This window comes from Oreochromis niloticus, linkage group LG14 (genome assembly GCF_001858045.2).
Source record: "Oreochromis niloticus isolate F11D_XX linkage group LG14, O_niloticus_UMD_NMBU, whole genome shotgun sequence".
NCBI lineage: Eukaryota > Metazoa > Chordata > Actinopteri > Cichliformes > Cichlidae > Oreochromis > Oreochromis niloticus.
Window position 1 is genome coordinate 5,180,527 of NC_031979.2, and position 22,706 is coordinate 5,203,232.

The following is a 22,706-nucleotide window of genomic DNA, read 5'->3' on the forward strand; positions in this document are numbered from 1 at the left end:
GCAAGAAGGTCCTGAGTTCAATTCCACCATCAGGCCGGGGTCTTTCTGTGTGGAGTTTGCATGTTCTCCCCGTGTTTGCGTGGGTTCCCTCCGGGTACTCTGGCTTCCTCCCACCGTCCAAAGACATGCAGCTTGTGGGGATAGGTTAATTGGATAATCGAAATTGTCACTAGGTGTGAATGTGCGAGTGAATGTGAGTGTGAATGGTTGTCTGTCCCTGTGTGTTGGCCCTGCGACAGACTGGCGACCTGTCCAGGGTGTATCCTGCCTCTCGCCCTGTGACAGCTGGGATAGGCTCCAGCGCCCCCCGCGACCCTGAAAAGGATAAGCGGAAGCGAATGGATGGATGGATATATATATATATATATATCCATTTATATATATGCAGAGATGGCCAGTAACACGTTACTTGTAACGCGTTACTGTAATCTGATTACTTTTTTCAAGTAACGAGTAATGTAAGGGATTACTATTGCAAACACGGTAATTAGATTACCGTTACTTTCACGTAGGAACGCTGCGTTACTGCGTTACTAAAACCGTGATTTTTTGCGAGAACGTCTCATGATAGTGACGTAAGCGAGTGCGACGTTCGTGACAACAGCTGTCTGCAGATCATAATATATCGAGTGCGGGACAGAGTGTAGCATGCAGCGTTTAAAGCGTGGAAGTACTGACCTTATTTTGAGTTTCATTCCATAAAAAGTGACAAAAACATTAGTGTCCATTGTGCGTGGGAAGAAAACTTCTTTTTACAGCGAAAAAACCCCATAAACTTCCAAGCAAGCACCGAGTGTACTACGACGTAATGTGAAATTCACAGAGAAACTCGCGGATTCTTCCACTGACCGCTGCAGCACACCTGCACCAGGGTAAACCTCCGCCTACCCCAGTCCTGCTTTACAGGTGAAAATAGAGCAACAGGACCGCTAGTCTTTGATTTTATTTATTTTCTGCTGTGTTTTACTTGCATCTATTTGAAAGAGTGAGTGTAAACACAAAAAAATATTTTATTTTATGTGCTGGAATGTGCAGAAAATAGGTTTAAATGTTAAACAAATTTCTTCCAGTCAGAGAATGTTGCATATAATTTAATTTTTGCTTGATGCATAAAGTTAAAAGATTAAAACTAATAAAACAAGTTTTAAAAAGAGACTTTTCCATTTGATTACATTTTGTATGATGAATTATGCAGAAAAAGTAGAATTGGGCTGAAAGATCTATCGCTTTATCACCTATTCAGGTTGTAAATCGTGTTTTTAAAAAGTAACTAAGTAACTAAGTAACTAAGTAATTAATTACTTTTGAAAATAAGTAATCAGTAAAGTAACGGGATTACTTTTGGGGGGAAGTAATCAGTAATTAGTAACTGATTACTTTTTTCAAGTAACTTGACCAACACTGTATATATGTGTGTATATATATATATATGTGTGTATGTGTGTGTGTGTGTGTGTGTATATATGTATATGTATGTGTATATATATATATATTTAGACACGTGATGCATTATCTCCAAAACGTGCATATAAAAATGAGACTTTTTAAAGAAACTGATATTTACAGCTTTTATAATACTTTCTTTGACTGCTCTTGGCCTTGCAAACTACACCAATTTATTAACATTATTTCATTATTTTTTTGTATTTCATTTTGATCAGTTAATTTTAATTTCAGCAGGTGGTATCACACTCAAACAGATTGAACACGGACTGAACAGTGGCAAAACTGTGATTTAAACCTCCCTATGCAACAAAATATTTTTTTTTCATTGTAAATAGCTGTGTTATACTTGTTGAGACTGTAGAACTTAAAGAAATATACATATTTTTTTTATTTTTAATAATTGTTTGTATTTACTGTTAACATATACTGTTTTATCAAACAGCCTGAGCTTGTTAATATTAAAAAAAATTCACCGTAATTTTCACAATAATTCTAACAATGTTTTGACATTTTGTTAAAATTAAAAGTACGATATGTTTTAGGTAATTAATATACAGTTGTAAATCATAAATTCAAATGAAAAAATCAGGAAAGATTGTCATTCATGCAGAATTATTATGTAAATTATAGGGTAATTAATTGTAGATAATGTTACAGATTTTTCCTGTTGTTTTCAAAACAATGTGCAATATTACTGTAAATTAATACAGCTTTTAGTTTTACATATTAGCAGTGTAAAACTAAAAGCAAATAACCGTTTGTCAATATACAGAAACTTAATATAGATATTACAATCATTTACTCTTTTGGGTTTAATGGTAATTTACCGTTGCCATTTTACAGTTATTTACCATAATTTTCACGTACATTTCTTACAGTGTACTAAGGGTGACCCAAGCAGTTATTAGGTTTGGGGGGCATCACTGTTTCACATGCCCCCCCCCCCCCCCCCGTAAACACTGTTGTGTAGAAACTGCATTTTATGCTTCCTTGTGTTATTTAGTCTAGTATTTTAAATTTGTTCAGTGGTCTGAAGCATTTAAGTGTGACAAACATATATTTAAAAAAAAAAAAAAAAAAAAAAAAAGGAAATCAGGAAGGGAGCAAGCACTTTCACACTACTGTGTATGTACAGTTTTAGAACACCCCACTTATTTATTGCAGTGAATTGCTTGAAATGAAAATCTTTGCACACTGTTGAGTAGGCGAAAGGATGGTTCCACAGTGTGTAGCATCAACTCTCAAACATGGAGGAACAAGTGTGATGATCTGGGGCTGATTTGCTGAATTTAGGGTCGGTGACCTGTACAGAGTGAGAAGCGCCCTGAAACAAAACCCCTACCACAGCATTGTGCAGCCCCATGCAGTATCCTTTGGTATGCACCTAGTTGGTCAGGGGTTCATCCTACAGCAAGATAATGACCCAAAACATAAGTCCAGGCTATGCCAGAACTACCTCAAGAAAAAAAGAACAAGATGGTAAGCTTGAAAACATGGAGTGGCCAGCATAGTGGCTAGACTTAAACCCCAGCGAGCTGGTTTGAGATAAACTGGACAGAAGAGCGAAGCGAAGCAACCTACAAGTGCCACACACGCATAGGAAATTCTGCAACAGATATGTGGAGAACTTTCTGAAGAATATTTTGATTTCCGTTGTAGAAAGAATCCCACGGGTGTGTTCAGCTGTTATATCTGCCGAGTTAGAAGAGTCCAAAGTTTAGAATACATTTTGTTCTATAAATTGATTCCATGATTTCTTCTTTCACTCCAATTGCTTATTTGTACTATGCTTTCATTTCGAAGTGCAATGACACATTAAACTGCATAATTTTCAATAAAAAAATGGAAAAATGGGGTGTTCTAAAACTTTTGACCCGTTTTGACCGGCTACCTTTTTTTTTGTTTTTGTTTTGTTTTGGAGTTCGCTATAAACAAAATCAATCTAGTCTTCTATTCTTGAGGCTAATAAATGGCTTGGACCTTGGAGTGAACCCTCTGACCTCACAGCCCATTGTTCCTTCAGTGGGCTGGTTTCAGTCATTATGCAAATGTACTGTTTATAAGGTTTGGGGAAACCTGCAGTCAGCTGAGACTGAAGAAGTCACTTGGATGAGTGACGAAACGTTTCTCCCACAAAACGCTACGTCCAGATGAACAGATTCAACTTTTGGAGATTTACTTTCCTGGATGATTGAGAATGCATCAAGACCTCTGCATTTACTTTCATGCAGTTTTCTTTTTACAGTAGACTTGGATACCTCCTTGAGTGTTGTTCACTTTGTTGGCTGTTGTGAAGGGCTTTCTCTTCACCACGGAAATGATTCTGTGATCATCCATTGCTGTTGTCTCCCTTCCCGTGGATGTACGGTTGATTTTGGGTTGCTGAGTTCACCAGCTTTTTCCTTTGTTTTTAGTATGTACCAAACTATAGATTTAGTAACTCATAATTTTGTAGCAATCTTTGAATTTTTTCAGTTTGTTTTTACATTTTCAGTGTGGATACCCTCAAATGAAAGCTGAGAGGCTACACATTATGTCCATATCTATTATATGTTTCAGTAAACGGGAAAAAAAAAACAAAACTTAAGTCAGTTTCCAAATATATATGGACGTAATTTGTGTGTGTGTATAAAATTGCTTTTGACTTTGTGTGGATTAGAGGGAAGAAAAATACAGATCAGTTCACCCCACACCCCCACCCCAAGTCAAATAAAAATGTATGCTATGTACTAGAGATGGACCGATCCGATATTACGTATCGGTATCGGTCCGATACTAACGTAAATTACTGGATCGGATATCGGAGAGAAATAAAAAATGTAATCCGATCCATTAAATATCAAAAAAGCACCTCACAAAACTTGCGGCATGGCGTAACTCGGCGAGCAGTGTGCTCACATGATAGAGCGGCTGTGTGTATTTGTAGCCTTGCTACCAAACCAGCATTTCATCTTCGAGGAAGTTATCCCAGAGAGAAGTAAATCAAGTGTGTAAGTTCGTCTCTGAATGTTTGTAAAGCATTCCCACGTTAAGCTTAACAACCGACATATGGAGCGACTGCCTCTTCTTGCTGCTACTTCAATCATGAAACTGCTTAATGATCAGCTGATCGGCTTTTCTGTCGCGAGTCCGTCTCTCTTCTTTGTTTTTGGCCCACTTTGCACCAGAAAGAGGAAACCAGCGGCTAAACAACAGCAGCACGTTTAAGCTTGATAAGCTGTTGTTAGAATTTATTTAATATTACTTTCTACACCAGGATCCTTTTCTACGTAGCTGACGGCTGGTAACTGTGCAGGGGCGGATCTAGCAAAGTTATGCCAGGGGGGCCGATAAGGCATGAACAGGGAAAAGGGGGCACAAAGACATACTTTTCTTTCTTATTCTCATTTAAAATGTCTCGCTTTTAATAAATAATTATCTGAATCTTACACCCAAAGTTTTAATCTGATGTAAAATGTATAGAAGTCCATTACTGTATATAGTAACTATTAAGTCTAATATACCCTAGTGAGCTATACTACTTTTTCCTTTGGGAAGATACCATCTGTGAATTCTGCAATTCTGTTGAAGAAAGATGTTGAATCTATTTAATTATTCTTGAAAAATAATTTATTTCTGTGCATTTTTTTTCACACTGCATCAAATTAAAGTTGATTACGTCGATTAAGCATCATGAGGCGGAGGGTGGGGGGTGGTTCCCTATTTTTTTTTGCTGGGAGTTTGCAACCCTATTAGTTAGGTTGCTTAATATTTCTGCTAAGTACTCTTTAAAATACCAGAATAGGAAGGATGGAGTAGGTTTAAGTTTATTAGATTGATCAGTGTTGCTGAACTATGAAATATTTTGGGTACAGTGTATTTTTTTTACATACAGGTATAACAGAAGAGCTTTAGTGTTGTTGTTTATTTAAACTTGAGTATGAACTTGCAGCAAGATATTAAAAAAAAACAGTTTTATTGATTAAAAAACACACTATATCGGATTCATATCGGTATCGGCAGATATCCAAATTTATGATATCGGTATCGGACATAAAAAAGTGGTATCGTGCCATCTCTACTATGTACACATTACACCCCTTAAAATAATAGTTCACTAGAATCATCAAAATGAGTTTGTGATTTAGGAAATGGAGCAGGTCATCTACTACTTGAAAGGTTGCTGGTTTGATCCCTGTCTGCTCCAGTCTGCATGCCAAATATCCTTGGGCAAGATACAAAGTTACTCATCCACCAGAGTGTGAACGTTAAATTGAGAGAAAAAAACAAACAAACAAACAAAAAAAAAAAACCCAAAGCACTTAAGCATAAAAAAAGAGTGCTCACATAAATTAGAAAAGTACTATAGAAGAACCAGTCCACATGTACACTTTTGACCACAATTGTATGTTGCTGTAAAACCTGTATATCTTTCAGGTTTTTTAGATGTATGTTTCACATCTCATAGGCGCTAATGCCATCAGAGATGGAGACTGTGAACAGCGGAGTGATTATTTTTCTTCTGTGTGTTAAAAGCTGGTCAGCCTCTTCCCTCTTTAGTCTGGAGAATGTGGTGTGCATATTTTCCAAAAGAATTCCAAAAAGCATCCAGTATCGATGTTTATTAATGTTTGTTTCGATGTCCCTTAAGCACTTTTTTTTTTTTTTTTTTTTTACAGATTTTCTGATGAAAGACCATCAGAAACTCTGCTAGTCTTTCATGTTACTAACCAGTTGCTAGTTGACCTCATTAATTGTAAAATGTTTCTCAAGCTATTTTTTTAGAACCAGATACTTTTCCAGCTTTTTTGTTCCTTGCTGTTGCAGCTTTTGAGGGAAGCAAAAGCCATCAAATTCCAAATTAGGTAATATTTTAATAAAATTGTACATGTGTCTCCTTTTTAAATATTTGCTGTCCTATTATGAATAAAATGTGTTTACAAGTTGCCCCTGTAGTCGGTGCTGCCGAAGGTAGCGTAGGCCCCGTTAGCTTCACCCCAGCAGATTGTTCCAAGCAGCCAGGAGAACGGGTTGTCTGGGTGACGATGAGGAAGAAGCATAGTCGTAAACAGAAGCCCGTGGTACACCACCAACCCATTCATGTGTCTAATTGTTGTTCCCCACTCAATGACACACCCAATTGTCTTCCAGGGGCAAGAGAAGGCAACACTGAACGAAATTTAAAACTGGTTAAACCGGTTAAGGGTAAACGTAAATTCCTTAAAATTATACTTCATTTTGACAATAATGACCCAGTTACATCAATCGGAGGTCACTAAAATTAATATTGAGTCCGTGTGTAACTTTGCGAAACAATGTCGAATTATGAAGTTTTCTGTGGTTCCCTCCCCAATTGGAATGACATGTTTAGCACATGTTCATCTTAAACTGCAGACTGTCTGAGAGGTGTCCAAGAAAGATGTAGGTTTTATAGATAATTGGATAACCTTTTAGGGGAAACCTAGTTCTATTAGGAGATTAGTAATTTAAAAAAAAATTACTCATAACCATTTGAAAGATGTAACATTATGTACATTTTTATTTAGACTCTTTTTCTCAAATTGATATTTCAATTCAAACTTTTCAATTCAATCTTTAAATTCAGTAATTATTTTCTCCAAACCATCAACGTGTCTTTTAGACCCCATTCTTACAAGACTCAAAAAAGTCACATAAATCCTGCCATTAATCAATGTTTAAATCTTAAATATGATCAACCTATCTCTATTAATCGGCTATATACCACAGGCCTTCAAGCTGGCACTAGTTAACCATGACTTAAAAAGCCATCACTTAACACAGCTCTCTTGGCTCCAACCTTCTTTTTATCTCACAAATTCTTGGAAGAGTAGTGGTAAAACAGATGATAGATATCCTGCAGAGCAATGGTTAATTAGTAGAGTTTCAATCAAGTTTCAAAGCTCATCACAGTATAGAAAGGTTTAGTGAAGGTTATAAATGATCTTCTTACGGCCTCTGACAGTGGACTTATCTCTGTGCTTGTTCTGCTAGACCTCAGTGTTTGATACTGTTGACAACAGTATTTTATTACAGCGATTAGAGCATGCTATAGGTATTTAAGGTACTGCACTGCAGTGGTTTGAATCATGTCTATATAATAGACTTCAATTTGTTCATGTAAATGAAGAGTTCTCTTCACACACTCAGGTTAATTATGGAGTTTCGTGGGTTCTGTGCTAGGACCAGTTCTGTTTCCCTTAGGCAGTATCATGATGCTTACTCTCGATGGGATTACCATGGCCTCCAGTAACACTGTCAGGAATCTTGGAGTCATTTTTCATCAGGATATGTCCCTCAAAACGCATACTCAATAAATATGTAGGATTGCTTTCTTCCATTTGCGGAATATCTTCAAAATTAGTAACAACCTATGATAGAGTGATGCAGAAAAGCTTGTTCATTCATTTAGTACTTCTAGGCTGCACTTCTGTAATTCATTATCATTAGGATATCCTAAACACTCCCCGAAACGCCTTCAGGTAATCCAAAATGCTGCAGCTAGAGTACTGACAGGGACTAGAAAAAGAGAGCATATTTCTCCTGTATTGGCATCTGTTCATTTGGCTCCCTGTTAAATCCAAAATCTAATTTTAAATCCCGGCCTTACTTGTGGTTCCCAGAGTATTTAAAAGTACAAGGGGAGCCAGAGCCTTCAGTTTTCAGGCCCCTCTTTTTTTGGAACCAGCTTCCAGTTTGGATTCGGGAGACAGACACCCTCTCTACTTTTAAGACTAGGCTTCAAACTTTCCTTTTTGCTAAAGCACATAGTTAGGGTTAGATCAGGTGACCCTGAGTCCTCCCTTAATTATGCTGCAATAGATCAAGGCTGCTGGGGGATTTCCATACTCCATGTTTCTTCTGCAGCACCAGATGGCAGCTCCTCCCTGAGCCTGCTTCCACTGGAGGTTTCTTCCTGTTAAAAGTGGGTTTTTCCTTCCCACTGTCGCCAAAGTGCTTGCTTATTGCTAGTCATTGTTGTGGATTTCTGTTTTCTTTGTATTGTTGTAGAGTTTTTGCCTTTCAATATAAAGTAAAAAAAAAAAAGAATTTAACTGAACTGAAAACAATACTTCATACTTTCCAGTTCTGTGTCTGTATATGCCTTCCCGCACTATAGGTCATTTTGGTCTGACTTTTGTGTGAATTCCCACAAACAAGGAAATCCTCCCACAAACAAGGAAATCCCCCCACAAGATAACACAGAATCATACTTACCCTTTCAGCATGTATCACCATGGCATCACACGGTTCATCCAGCTAAGAACTTTACAGCCCAATTTCAGTGAATCCCCTTCATATCTAGGAACTTTCGGAGAATCATTCTCACCATCCTTAGATCTGTTGTACCTATTCATTGGAACTGTTCTCTTCACTCATCATTCAGTTGTACAGCGAGTTCAGCCTCTCACCATCTCCTTGAAATTTCAAACTTCAGACCGGGAATATCACCCACCAGCAACAGTTCCCAGTCTACTCCTGCTCACTCCAAAACTATTCCTAAGGAATGTGAGCCCCCCAAAACTCTTACTCTCCTCAGTCCTCAGATTTGGATTCAGAAGTTAAGTCACTGTTCCCACACTTCAGTCAGGTGTCCCAAACATAATTATACATCCAAAATTTTGGATTGGACCATAGCATGAATACAGCGCTCCCACAAAAAGACACATAAAACATCCACCTAAAACAAAGTTTCACTAACTTTGTTGGACTCATTGTGACTCATTAGCATGTTTATGCACCTTTTTGTGTGTTAGAGCCCTTAAGTTCAGGAGATTAGGCTGGTGGTGAAGAGGAAGACATCTAGATAGTGGTTGCGTTTCCTTTTTTTTATGTGTGTGTGTGTGTGTGTGTTACTATACTTGTGGGGACCAACAGTCTCTTATGGGGCCCAAATTCCAGGCTCCACAAATTTAAAGGCATTTTTGAGGCTCAAAATGTGGTTTTAGTATCAGGGTTCCAATTAGGTTAGGGTATGTCAATGAAATGTCCCCCCAAAATATGAAAGTCGTGTGTGTGTGCTTTTACCTCAGATGATGATTTATCTCAGATGATAAAACATAGGTAGGATCCTTCATGTCTTGAGTCTGAAGGTGTAGACACAAATTAAAATTTGCCTCCGTGCACACGAATGCTTACCATTTCTTTTCTCTTTGTCTCTTCGCATGCTACGCATGTGGTCAGTCTTTAGCCGCATAAAACATGATGGAATAACAATGTCCATCTCAACCAATGTATTCAAGATGACAGGCCAACATGGCTGCTTCATCAGTTTGCTGAAAGAGATAATTACTTTATGTATGAGTACAATATTCTTTTAAACTTATTTAAACTCTATTAAACTAAAGAAAACTGATGCTAGGTTTAAATATACTAAGTAATTTAAGAACCCCCCCCCCCAGCTGATTCTGAAGCAGGCAGTTAGGAATTTGATTTTTACATGAAACAGTCTGTTGCTGTTGTGGTAACAATGATGGGTATATTAACACTGTATAATTTTCATTCAAAATATCAAACATTTCTATTTGTAAATGAGCAGATACGTGTGAATTCCTGTGTAAGAACATGCATACTCACTTAGCCTGTTTGCATAAGTGATATCGTGATTCATGAATTTGTCTGTTTCTACTCCACCATGACCAGGACTTAAGTACCTTCACTCTGCTGGAATTCTACATCGAGACATCAAACCTGGCAACCTCCTCGTCAACAGCAACTGTGTGCTCAAGGTGTGTGGGACAGGCAAACATTAACTCTAACCCTATCTCTATGGAAAGGATTGTTTATGTCAGTTGTATGACAGGCATGTGACAGATAAAAAATAAAAACTATGAATATTAATTGAAAGTACCTTTCTGCCATTTTCTTGAATAAATAAACATTTAACCATAAGAAACAGCTTCTATTTCATTAATAATGCATTGGTGTTTTAAAGTGTTCTACATGTCTACATAACCGCAAACTAAAACATCACATTTACATGTAATTAAAGTAAAGAAGATAATCCATTTTGACATAATATACAGAAGTATTAGATTTAGTCATTTGTTTGGGGAGCAATATTAAAAGAATGATGACTGCTTGGGCTGCAATAACCTAGATAATGATCTTTGTGGAGGAAAAAAACAAATTAGAAACAGGCCAGAGGGAAAACAAGCTAGCACTTGGACCACACAGTTCTTTCCTAACAAAAAGAACCACAGTATCTTTCAGCCCACTACCAGAGAAACAACCATAGTTGAAGAAAGAGATTTTAGTAAGAGTGAGGATGTATTCTATTTTTTTTCCATAGTCTCTTCCTAGACAACCTTGTCTCTACCTCAAATAAGGATAGTTTAATTCAACTCCAACAGTTCTTCTTTACAATGACCTATTATACGAGGGGTGTCAAACTCCAGTCCTCAAGGGCCAGTATCCTGCTTGTTTTTGAGATATCCCTGCCCTACCTGCTGCTGATTACCTGGATCAGGTGTGCTTTGCCAAAAAGAAGCTACAAGGGCAGATTAGTTGGAAAGCAAGCAGGACAGCGGCCCTCAAGGCTGGAGTTCGACACCTGTGTATTATACGAAACCCTGCTTTTATCAAAGACCATGGCCAAGTTGCCACAGAGATGCCACCTTAAGTTCCTGTTCACCAATAGGAGAACAGAAACTTAAGGTATCAAAATTACATGCAGTCCATTAAGTTGGACAGTTCTATCTGCTACCCAAACTTTCTTTGTTTCATTCAACACTTTTTCATTTTTTCTGCTTCATCTTCACTCTTCCTGAAGTGACTTTTTAGGAATCCCAAAAGGTTGATTCTGTTCATCTGGACGTAGCGTTTTCAGTGCTACATCCAAATGAACAGAATCAACCTTTTGGGATTTACTTACCTGGATGATTGAGCATGCTTCAAAACACTTTTCAGGAATGCTGACTTGCCTCAAGTCATTGCAGTCTCCAGAGGTTGTTTAAAAAGTTTAAGATTAGGGCTTTGATTTATGAGTAGTAAAAATCTTTCCAGCTCTCACTGCAAAAGACACTGAGTTGCCAGCACCATTATTTCTTTTCTTCCTTATTAGCACTTCTTTTCTCCATTTATACTTGCAACAAGATGCCAGTTTCATTCTCCTCTGTCCATCACATGGCATCTGCTCTTTTTTTTCTCCGTCTTTCTTTTTTAACGTTCTTGGGTTCCCATTTCTGGCACTGGGAAGTTAAGATTTTCTATATCCCACTTATTTTGTCAGTTTACAGTTTCTGGCACTGAGTTGCCAGATACACATTTCTTTGCCAGAAGACATCTCTTCAAATAAGAGATGTGTTATTCCTGGCTTCAACCTAGTGTACTTTTTCCAAAGTTTCCATGTTTCTGCTTCATTTCCCACATCTATCTCTACCAGTGAATTAAAATGTGTATGGGAAAGGTCCTGTCCACCATCTTCACTCAGTCATCGTTAATTATTTAGAATGGAACTTAGGGGTTTCTGACATGTCAGAGTTTATTCACTATCAATTCAGTGTACAAAGATACAAGTTAATTGTATTTAAAGAAACTGCATATGCTTTTCAGGGTAGAAAAAAAGTATGATTTCAAACCTCAAAAGTAATGTTCTGTCATTGTTTATTTGGGACCAAATAAGCAAAGTTAGCCATTAATATACACACAGAGACTATCAAACTATACTTTTATTCATGAAAAACAACCATCAGTGAAACTCTGCTACATTCATGGCCAAAAGTTTTGAGAATGACACAAATATTAGTTTTCACAAAGTTTGTTGCTTCAGTGTTTTCAGATCTTTGTGTCAGTTGTGTCTGTGATGTACTGAAGTATAATTACAAACACTTCATCAGTTTCAAAGGCTTGACAATTACATCAAGTTCATACAAGGAGTCAGTATTTGCAGTGTTGGCCCTTCTTTTTCAAGACCTCTGCAATTCACCTTGATATGCTAACAATCAACTTCTCAAATCCTAACTGATGGCAACTCATTCTTTCATAATCAATGCTTAGAGTTTGCCAGAATAAGTGGGTTTTTGTTTGTCCACCCAACTCTTGAGGATTGACCACAAGCTCTCAATTGGATTAAGGTCTGTGGAGTTTCCTGGCCATGGACCAAAATTTCAATGTTTTGTTCTCCAGGCCACTTATGGCATGGCCTTATGGCACGGTGCTCCATCATGCTGGAAAAGGCACTGTTCTTCACCAAATTGTTCTTGGATGGTTAGAAGAAGTTGCTGTTGGAGGATGTTTTGGTACCATTCTTTATTAATGGCTGTGTTTTTGGCAAAATTGTGAGTGAGCCCACTCCCATGGATGAGAAGCAGCCCCACAGATGAATGTATGCTTTACTGTTGGCGTGTGACATGACTGATGGTAGCGCTCACCTTTTCTTCTCCGGACAACCCTTTTTCTAGATGCCCCAAACCAGCGGTCCCCAACCTTTTTTGCGCCACGGACCGGTTTATGCCCCACAATATTTTCACGGACCGGCCTTTAAGGTGTCGCGGATAAATACAACAAAATAAAACTAGTACCGGTACCGAAAAAAAGATTTATTCATAACACGCGTGAAAAGACCCAGGAAAACCGAGTTAACGATAAAAACGATAACAAAATAACGCTGAAAACCGATAAAAACCCTGAAAACCATACATTTCACACCTGAGCCTCAACTCTCGCGGCCTGGTACCGGTCCGAGGCCCGGGGGTTGGGGACCGCTGCCCCAAACAATCGGAAAAGGGGTTTCATCCAAAAAAATGACTTTGCCCCAGTACAGCAGTCCACTTGCTGTACTTTTTGCAGAATATCAGTCTGTCCCTGATGGGGGTTTTTTTCTTTGAGAGAAGTGGCTTCTTTACTGCCCTTCTTGACACCAGGCCATGTTCCAAAAGTCTTTGCCTCACTGTTCATGCAGATGCACTCACACCTGCCTGCTGCCATTTCAGAGCTAGCTGGTGGCACTACGATCCTGCAGTTGAATCATCTTTAGGAGACGGTCCAAGTGCTTGCTGGTGCCCTGAAGCCTTTTTCACAACAATTGAACCTCTTTCCTTGAAGTTCTTGATGATCCAATAAATGGCTGATTTAAGTGCAATCTTAGTAGCAACAGCGTCCTTGCCTGTGAAGCCCTTTTTATGCAACGCAATGATAGCTGCACATGTTTCTTTGCAGGTAACCATGGCTAACAGGAAGGACAATGATTTCAAGCATCACCCTCCTTTTAACACATCCAGTCTGCTGTTCTAACTCAACCAGCATGACATAATGGTCTGCAGACTTGTGCTCATCAACATTCTCACCTGAGTTAACAAGAAGATTATTGAAATGATCTCAGCAGGTCCTTTTATGGCAGCAATGAAATGCAGTGGAAGTGGGTTTTTTGGGATTAAGTTCACTTTCATGGCAAAGAAGGACTGTGCAATTCATCTGATCACTCTTCATAACCTTCTAAAGTATAGGCAAATTGGTATCATAAAAACTGAAGCAGCAAACTTTGTAAAAGCCATTATTTGTGTCATTCTCAAATCTTTTGGCCACGACTGTACATGCTCGAGCACAGTGGCTGAAGGAGGCAGAGAGGAGACAAGAAATCTTGGCAAGATTGATGGGTTTTAGAAGAAAGGAGATGAATAAAAAGAAATCAGAAGATAAAAAGAGCTGCAGTAATATCTGAATGGCTGTCTTTCAGATCTGTGATTTTGGCCTGGCCCGAGTGGAGGAGTCCGATGAATCAAGACACATGACTCAGGAAGTGGTGACACAGTACTACCGAGCTCCAGAAATCCTCATGGGGAGCCGCCACTACTCCAACTCAATTGATATCTGGTCTGTAGGCTGCATCTTTGCTGAGTTGCTAGGGCGACGCATCCTCTTCCAAGCCCAAAGTCCTATTCAGCAGGTATTTGCTACTTAGTTTAAATAAAATGACAAAAGATAATCTGCAAGGCATGAGAAATTTTTAGTCTGGGAAGATTTTGATTCATAAAAGTAACAGTGTGTCTTTTTTCCCCCTTTTTTTTTTTGTTAAAATGTTAAAAATAGAATCGTTACCACAGTGATTCTTGGGATAAGGGACAAAACATGTCCGGCAGATAAAACCCAATTTTGTGGTTAAAAATATGCATACAAGTGTTAACCCAACTGCCTAAAAGACAAACCAAGTCAATTTTTATACAACAAAAGTATGATTTTGCATTTTTTATACATATATATTTATTTTAAATGGTACAATACATTACCAGTACCTTAAAAATCCATTGTCCAGAAGCAGGTGTGATAATATTAAAATACAGAAAGAAAATTAAAAGTAATGTAAAATTAAACATCATGGTTCTCGTCAGTAAGTATTTAAGTCAATACCTTATATAATATGAAAATATGCGATTGAAAATTTATTTTTACACATTTTTTAAGTGATTAAAATCGTGTCCAGAGTTTTTGTCAACACCATCAGACTTTTCTAAAAGTACAAAAAAATCAGGAATTATTGTGGGTAGCTTACACTCTGAGGACCCCTTTACCACTTCCTGTTTGATATACATGCCATGAGGTCACTGCTGTGATAATTCTTTTTTATTTTTATTTCATTTATGACATACCTTTCTGATAAAACGCTGTGTCACAACTGTATTGCGTCAACACCAAAGTCGATGTAATCCAAGATTTAATTTTCTTTTTTTGTAAAAAGAGCTTAATATAGGTAGATTGTAGAAGCCATAAGCAACTGATGAAAAACAAGATGGCTTCTGTCAGAAAAACATGTGTTATGAGAGAAATTAGGGTATTTTGTCAACACTATTAGACATCAACACCATCAGGATTTTTGTCTGACGGTGTTGACCCTTTTTCTAATGGTGTTGACAAATGCCACAAAAGTGTGCTATATTTATATTAAGTTATTTTTTTAACTAATATTTCAGATATATTACTTCCTGTGTATTTTACTGATATTTCTGCTTTACAGATGTGTCAAATATTATCAAATTTGTCTTATCTTGAATCTCATTGTTTATGTATACATTATTAATCCTGTAGGAAAATGCTTAGTCCTCTGCATTTAACCCATTCACTCAGTGATGCAGTGGGCAGCTACCAATCCAGGATAGCCACTGTTCGTTGGATTTGAATGCCCAACCTTCCGATCATGTGGCATCTACTGAGCTATCTCTGCCCCGAGAGCTGGTCTTTAAGTGATGATGTATGAATCCTGCTTCCGGGCCTAAACTACTCTTTATTAAGCCTGTTGTGCTGTTAAAATGTTTTAATGCTTTTTATCTTGTTCTATTACATCTGAACAAGCCCCTAAAAACAGTCAGTGATCACTGTCAGCCTAACCATCGGGAACCCTCACGTTAACTTTTATCAGGTGGAAAAAAGTTAGCATTCATCCTCCAGCTTCACTGTTTATGTTATGCTAACATAGCTGTGTCGCTAGCGATCATGTAGCACATCATTATATACCAGCTAGCCCAACTTCAGTAACCTGACAATAGTCACTGCTGTTTCTGTCTCCATTTATGTTGGAAGTGATAGCAGAGCTGGTATATCATGTTCAGGTGGAAACAAACAATCTAACTTCTAACTCCGTTAAATTTCATATATTCTGTTTTCATGGATGCCTGGATGTTAGACCTGGTAGAGCAGCCACACTGATCATTTTATTAAAGATGAAAGAATTTAGACAGTTTGTAACTCTCAGTGATGCCGCAGAGTTCCTTTGACTTTGGGATCTGCAGCGGAGTTTGGACCTGGAAACGGCTAATGACATCAGACTTAAAGACCGGATAGCATCTCTATTGCTTAATGAATAATTGTGTTGTGAATATTCATCCTTAATCTGTAAAAAAGCATAAGGTTCAGAAAAATTATAGTAATTACAAAATGGTACATTTCAGGCTAGAATAGCAAAGGGGAACCTGTCAGTAGAGGAACGAAAGAGAAGGAACAGGGAGTATCAAAAAAGAAGGAGAGAAAAAATTAACAGCCAGCCTGAGTTGAAGAAAGAGTTTCTCATAAAGGAAAGGGGAAGATGGAGAAATAGAGTGAAAAAGAGAAAAATAAAGAACACCAGTGATCTGAAAGAAAGAGAAAAAAGGCAGAAGAGAAGGTTTTGGAAGAAAGCACAGAGAGACAAAAGGAGAGAAAGTCCAGCAGGGTCTAAACACACAACCACAGAGTACTTTAGGAATCAAGGAGTAGTAGGTAGCTACTTGCTGGTGAACTATTAGGATGCAGAACCTAACATGTGCAAAAACAGAATTGTTATGATGTGTCTTGTGATATTACAAAGGTTGCTAAGGTTTAATGGCCATTTTGAAAAAAATAATATCTTGTTTTCTACTAGTGTGTCAACACCGTCAGATTTGTGTCACCACCGTCAGCACCTTGTCAACTCCATAATATGGAGTTTTGGTTTATTTTTCTCTTTTGGAGAACCATGTATTTTCCTCCCTCATGATCTTCCAATAAAAATATGTAATTTTCTCAATAAATGTGTAATTTGCATTCTGCTTACTATGATTGTTTCTTATAGAGATTAAATACAAGATTCTGGAAATATGTATGACTGTAACTCTAATAATAAAAAGCCAAAACAAGCTTACTTTTAAATGTGGTATAATTACTTTGAAAACATATGCGCATAAACAATAGAATAGAGAAGCTGCTAACAGTCAAAATAGCTGAAACAACTTAATTTAAAATATATATTTTTGCATTTCTTTGTGTCTGCCGGTGTTGACAAAAACCTTGCACTTCTCCAGCAAAAACATAAATTATTAAAAAATGTTACACCTGGGAGATTGTACCAAAACATGGTGAGACGGCCAAAACTTTGTGTAACAATTATATATAAATATGTTTTTGAAAAATCAAAAAATATATTTTAGAAAATTAAAACCTGTTTTGTCCCTAATCTCAGGAATCACTGACCAGTCACTGCCATGATTAAATAAAAAACTCCTCCTTAAAAGAAAAACAGCAACAAACTGTGGTGTCTCAGTATACTGTGATGTGTGTGCTTTTGTGTAGCTGGATTTAATCACTGACCTGTTGGGGACACCTTCTATGGAGGCGATGAGGACGGCATGTGAAGGCGCTCGTGCACATATTCTCAGAGGACCTCACAAACAGGTCAAATAGTGCTTTTTTGCATCTGTTCTATGTGAAAAGACAAAACAATACAGTTGAAACTGAAAGATCAGGCAAATTAAATTGTATTTTTGTTGTAATTCCTCCTGTTATAGAAACAGCACTATGGACTTGACTGCAAAAGGGACAAGGTTTCTAGCCTGTAATCACAATTACAAGTTGGTCCATTTCATGTGTGCATAACACACGCACACATCTGCGCACTCACAGCCACACGCTATCCTGTTGTTAGCCTGGAACTCCTCAATGCAGTGTTAATTTCGTTGACCAATAATTTTCTACATAGTTTTCTTTTACCCATTGTTTTTTGACGAAAAAAGAAAACTAAATAAAAATGAATGAAAACAAAAACTATGATGAAAGCCATGATGAATAAAAACAAAATGAAATGGAGTGTAAGGATCAGGTCAGATCTAATAAAGTTAATTATGGAAAAGTAATCTAAACAGTGTGCGAATATTACCTGGAAACAACTATGGAAGTTTTTGTGTAATAAGCAGGAAACAGCTTCACGATGCAAAACTGCCTGTTTCTATTTAATAACATATTAATAACCATGTTAATAACCTTTTAAAACAAACTTAAAAAATAGTGGTGACTACCTGTGGCAGTTTCTGTGTTATAAGTAGGAATTTAATACCATGGTAATGATAACTGATTAAAACAAGCATTAGGAAGTCTGGAATGAACTGGAACTGTATAAACTATACAAAATGCTAATAATTAATACATATGAATACATTAGATTTACATATGAGTGTAGAGGACCCTCTTTCAGAGCATAGTTTATATCTGGATAACAACACAGAATATGGTAAAATTATTTTAGGTAGAAAAGAAAGTGGAACACATTTTTAAAATGTCCATTGCACAGTTCTCTTGCTTGTCCAATTGTGGGAAAGCAACACCACCGTCCTGCGCTGCCTTGATCATTGACTAACTTCTAACCATCCAAGTATCCAGCCTCTCCTGCAGCAAATTTCACAAATACAGACTGTCCCATAATTTTGTTTTTAAAGCACCATGATAATTTCTGCCTAAGTAAAAAAAATAATTCATCCTTTTCCTTTTCTGCCCAAAAAAGCATATTGGAACTCACTGGAATATTTAATATCTATCATTAGAAATTAATCTCTGCAAAATTCACTGGCGGTGAATTGGCGGATAGCTGTATTCTGTACACCACACCTCCAATATATACAGATCTATGAGGGAAGCCAAAAAGCAGGCAAATGGTGGCTAAAGTTAGCAGGTGATGCTTCACTTCTTTGCCTTTATCCAGGGATAAAATTAAAAGTGCAGACTCCCAGTAGGTAGCTATCTCCAACCTACTGACATTCACTCTGTTTCCACTGCAGTAAAAATGAAAAATGAGGGGGAAAAAAGTACACAAAATATTTGTATGTACTATGATGAAAGTTTAGTTAAAATAATTACAGCAATAATGAGTGTGGATCACTTTAAATTACCAGTTTAAGTTTGCTTTAATAGGTTATTAATATGTTTTTAAATAGAAACAGGCATTTTTACATATGTGGTCCCAACACTCCTCCGTAATTGTCAGATTACTCACTTTTTCCCACTTCACTTTAACAGAAGCAGTCCCACCATTTTTACACCACAGGATGCTGTTTTTAATCTGGAAGTAATTTTATTGTGCACTCCAGGTTTAGTTGATGATACAAATTTTTCCACAAATCGGATGTACTATATACATTCCATTTCCATTTATAGCAATCCTTAATTTGAACTGGTGGATCATAATGTAGAGTTAATACCTGTGTTTTGTTTACATTAACCTTGTACCCTGAGAAAGAGCCATCATGGATAATATTTACATGAATTTGGGGAAAGCCTTTGTTGGACAGAATGTAGCTAATAGTAGGTCATTTGTCTCCCTCCTGCTGTCATTACTCCATTATATCCTGCCTCCTCTGCCTGATCCATTTGTTTAATGGTTCCCTAAACAAGGCAAAGAGGAGTGGCGAAATGCAGCAACCTTGTCGTGTCCCACGCTCCAATATAGATGATTCATTGAGGTCTCTATTAACTTTGATCTTAGCTCTTGGTTAATTGTATAAACCAGAAATAATGTCAATTATAGATTTATCAAAACCAAAATTTTCAAGCACCTTATATAAAAAGGACAACTTCACTGAATCAAATGCATTTTGACATCTAAACTTAACACTAAAGTCTCTGATTTTTGTTTATCAACCTGCCTCATTATGTGTAAACTCCCCCGATGTTGTCCTGTATCTGTCTCTTATGAAACTCGTTTGATCCTTATCTGTTAACCCAGGTAGAATTGATTCTAGACTCTTTAAGAAGATGGAGGGGAACAGGTTATAATCAATATATGTTCTGTATGTATGACCAGGTATGGGTCATTTCTTTTTTAAATTTTATTATATCGGATTTAATATCATCGTTCAGAGTCACAGAATGTTGGTGTTGCAGATCTCACAATTACTCTTCTGAGTGATGATGTTTTTCCATCTTGTTTTTTTCAGCTAGGAGGATATACTAAATATTTTCCCTCCAATCACCTTCAGTGTGTCCCATAATATTCCCTGTGACACCTCCTCATTCTCGTTATGATCTAAATAAGTCTCTATTTATTTTTTCAAACTCTCTTTAATATTTGGGTAATTTAGAATGTTTGTGTTAAAACTCCATAGGGTAGATTTATTTTTCCTGTTAAGGCAGATATTAGCATAAACCAGGTTATGATCTGAAATAGTACACGGGCTTATTTCACAGGTTTTGAGCCCATTCTTAAACATACAATTATATAGTCTAGTCTAGAATAGACATTGTGTGGATATGAGAAGTGGGTATATTCTCTATCAGTCGGATGGTAATCTCTCCATACATACGATGATACCAATACATCCTTTTTCCAATAATTCTCGCATCACCTTTCCCATTTGAAGAATCCAATTTAGCAATTAATGTGATATTGAAGTCAAAACCATATATAAAGGTTCCCTGACTCGTTGTTGTTGTTGTTAATTCTAAGATGTGCCTATATAGGGACCGATCGCTGCCTGGGGGAATATACACTACCAATCAAAAGTTTTAAAACACCCCAATTTTTCCAGTTTTTTATTGAAAATTGTGCAGTTTAATGTGTTATTGCTTTGTGAAATGAAAGCATAGTACAAACTAGACAACGAAAATTTCATAAGAAATTTTAAGTGTGCCTATTCCGCTGCCAATGAGTGCAGTTTGCCATTCATATGGCTACAAAGAAAAATGCAGCAGAGCAGCTATTCTCCACCATGAACTATGGTAAAAACAAACACCGCTCGTGCCTCACAGATGACAGCTTACAGTTTTGTGTAAAGATGAGGTGACTTCGTACAGCCCCGATTTGCAGACGCTGTGCGCAGAGGTTCATGAGCAGAAGTCCCATTGTACCACGGCAGACCCGACAATGTTTGTATGAACACGCTTTGTAGCATTACTTTATTGACCACTTTTCACACATGGTTGGTGTACCCACACAGCCGAGAGAGCACAGACTTTACGCCTGAGAGGCGTGATTGCAGATGCCGCTCAGGTGGGTCTGCCTCCCCTGCAGCGGCACTGCAGACCACGCCCCGCCACACACATCAAACATGTAAAATAAATATTTATGCACTTTTGCATTCACTTTTTGTTTTTTGTTATTTTTACACAGTGTTCTGAATGATTAACAATGGTCTACAGCCAATCTTGTGTATTGTTATACAAACGTTGGTTGTAAAATTCAGATAACTATTTAATAAAAGCTAAATATTTTATATGAGAGTAAGAAAGAAAAGTATATCTTTGTGTCCACCTTTCCCTGTTAATGCCCTACCTGGCCCCCTGGCAAAAGCTTTGCTAGATCCGCCCCTGCACAGTTACCAGCTGTCAGCTACACAAAAACAGGAGCTTGGTGTTTATTTGTCTCTCAGAAACAGTTCATAACTTCCCTTCAACTCATTCATGTCACCTAAAGGGTAAACCTGTTTCTCCATCACCAGTTCAGCTCTGATGATTCAGTAAGGACATCTCCTGGTTTGGACCAGCCCTTTTGTCAGCTGTGGCTCCAGCAAACATCAGCTGATACTAGAAATTAAAATCAAATGAATTGTAACAACAGCTGATCAAGCTTAAACGTGCTGCTGTTGTTTAGCGCGATAAACAAACAAGAGAGAAAAGCCGATCATTGATCAGTTTCATGACTGAAGTTTCAACAGGCGAGAGAATGACAGGGGAGGCTATCATAAAGTTCAACATCAGTAACTTAGCGCGCACACAGCTGTATAGAAACTCCGTCATGCTAGCTAGCACGCAGTACGAGTTATTGTAAGTGACTGAAAAAGTCAGCACAAAGAAAATAAACTACACCTAAACTCGGTTTATATCTGACCCAAATAGAGTGCAGTTCATAACTTCTTACCTGAAATTCAGTTCACTTCACGCTCCTGCCTTCGGTTTCCCTGATCCACGATTGACCTCCGCGTTAGCAACCGCCGGTCGATCAGCGGTTGCCTCACCGCCTCGTATGGCTCCTTCGCGGCATGTCCTTTCTGTCACACACCGGTGGATAGCTGCCCTCTGTTGTAGCTCCACCACCAAACAACTGTTATTTTTTCCACATCGACCAGCATCATCGGCTCATATAAACGAAAAATAAGTCCAGCTAAAACACAGACCCTTGGCGAGCGATCGGGTGGTGAAACCAGTGTTAGCAGCCTCACTGTAAGCCAAGCCTGGGTGCTTTTTAGCGAAGAGACGCTAGCCGCGCTAGCTAGCTAGTTAGCGGGCTAGCAGCAACATCGTCAGAGAACTGTTGCTAATATGGGATGTTTTGACAAAACGAGCAGATATTTGAAGTTTACACACCTACAATCTCGCCTGAAAATATCTTAAAAGTTTATTTTGTGACCTAGAAACACTAATAAAAGACATTTAAAACGAAGACGTGTCCGCCATTGTTTAACTCGGCAGAGGTGTGCCGTAACTACCGTAACTATTCAATGGTTCGAGCAACCTTGAAACTTCCAATGGTTCCTGAAAGCAGCGAGGCTGTGCGCACCATTGATATTGTCGTCATTACGGTATCCAAATAAGGGTAGACAGGCTGTACCACT

At 37.8% G+C, this 22,706-nt stretch overlaps 1 protein-coding gene across 1 annotated transcript in view; it reads left to right on the top strand.

Moving 5' to 3' along the window:
- The window catches only part of nlk2 (nemo-like kinase, type 2), a 54,592-nt gene extending 36,572 nt beyond the window's left edge, over positions 1 to 18,020 (top strand). Inside the window, exons 5-8 of the mRNA XM_019355556.2 lie at positions 10,087 to 10,172; positions 14,120 to 14,329; positions 17,461 to 17,562; positions 17,676 to 18,020. Coding sequence (XP_019211101.1) covers positions 10,087 to 10,172; positions 14,120 to 14,329; positions 17,461 to 17,562; positions 17,676 to 17,726 — 449 coding nt within the window. The 3' untranslated portion in view covers positions 17,727 to 18,020. The remainder of the gene's footprint in view (positions 1 to 10,086; positions 10,173 to 14,119; positions 14,330 to 17,460; positions 17,563 to 17,675) is intronic.
- Positions 18,021 to 22,706: the final 4,686 nt, after the last annotated feature.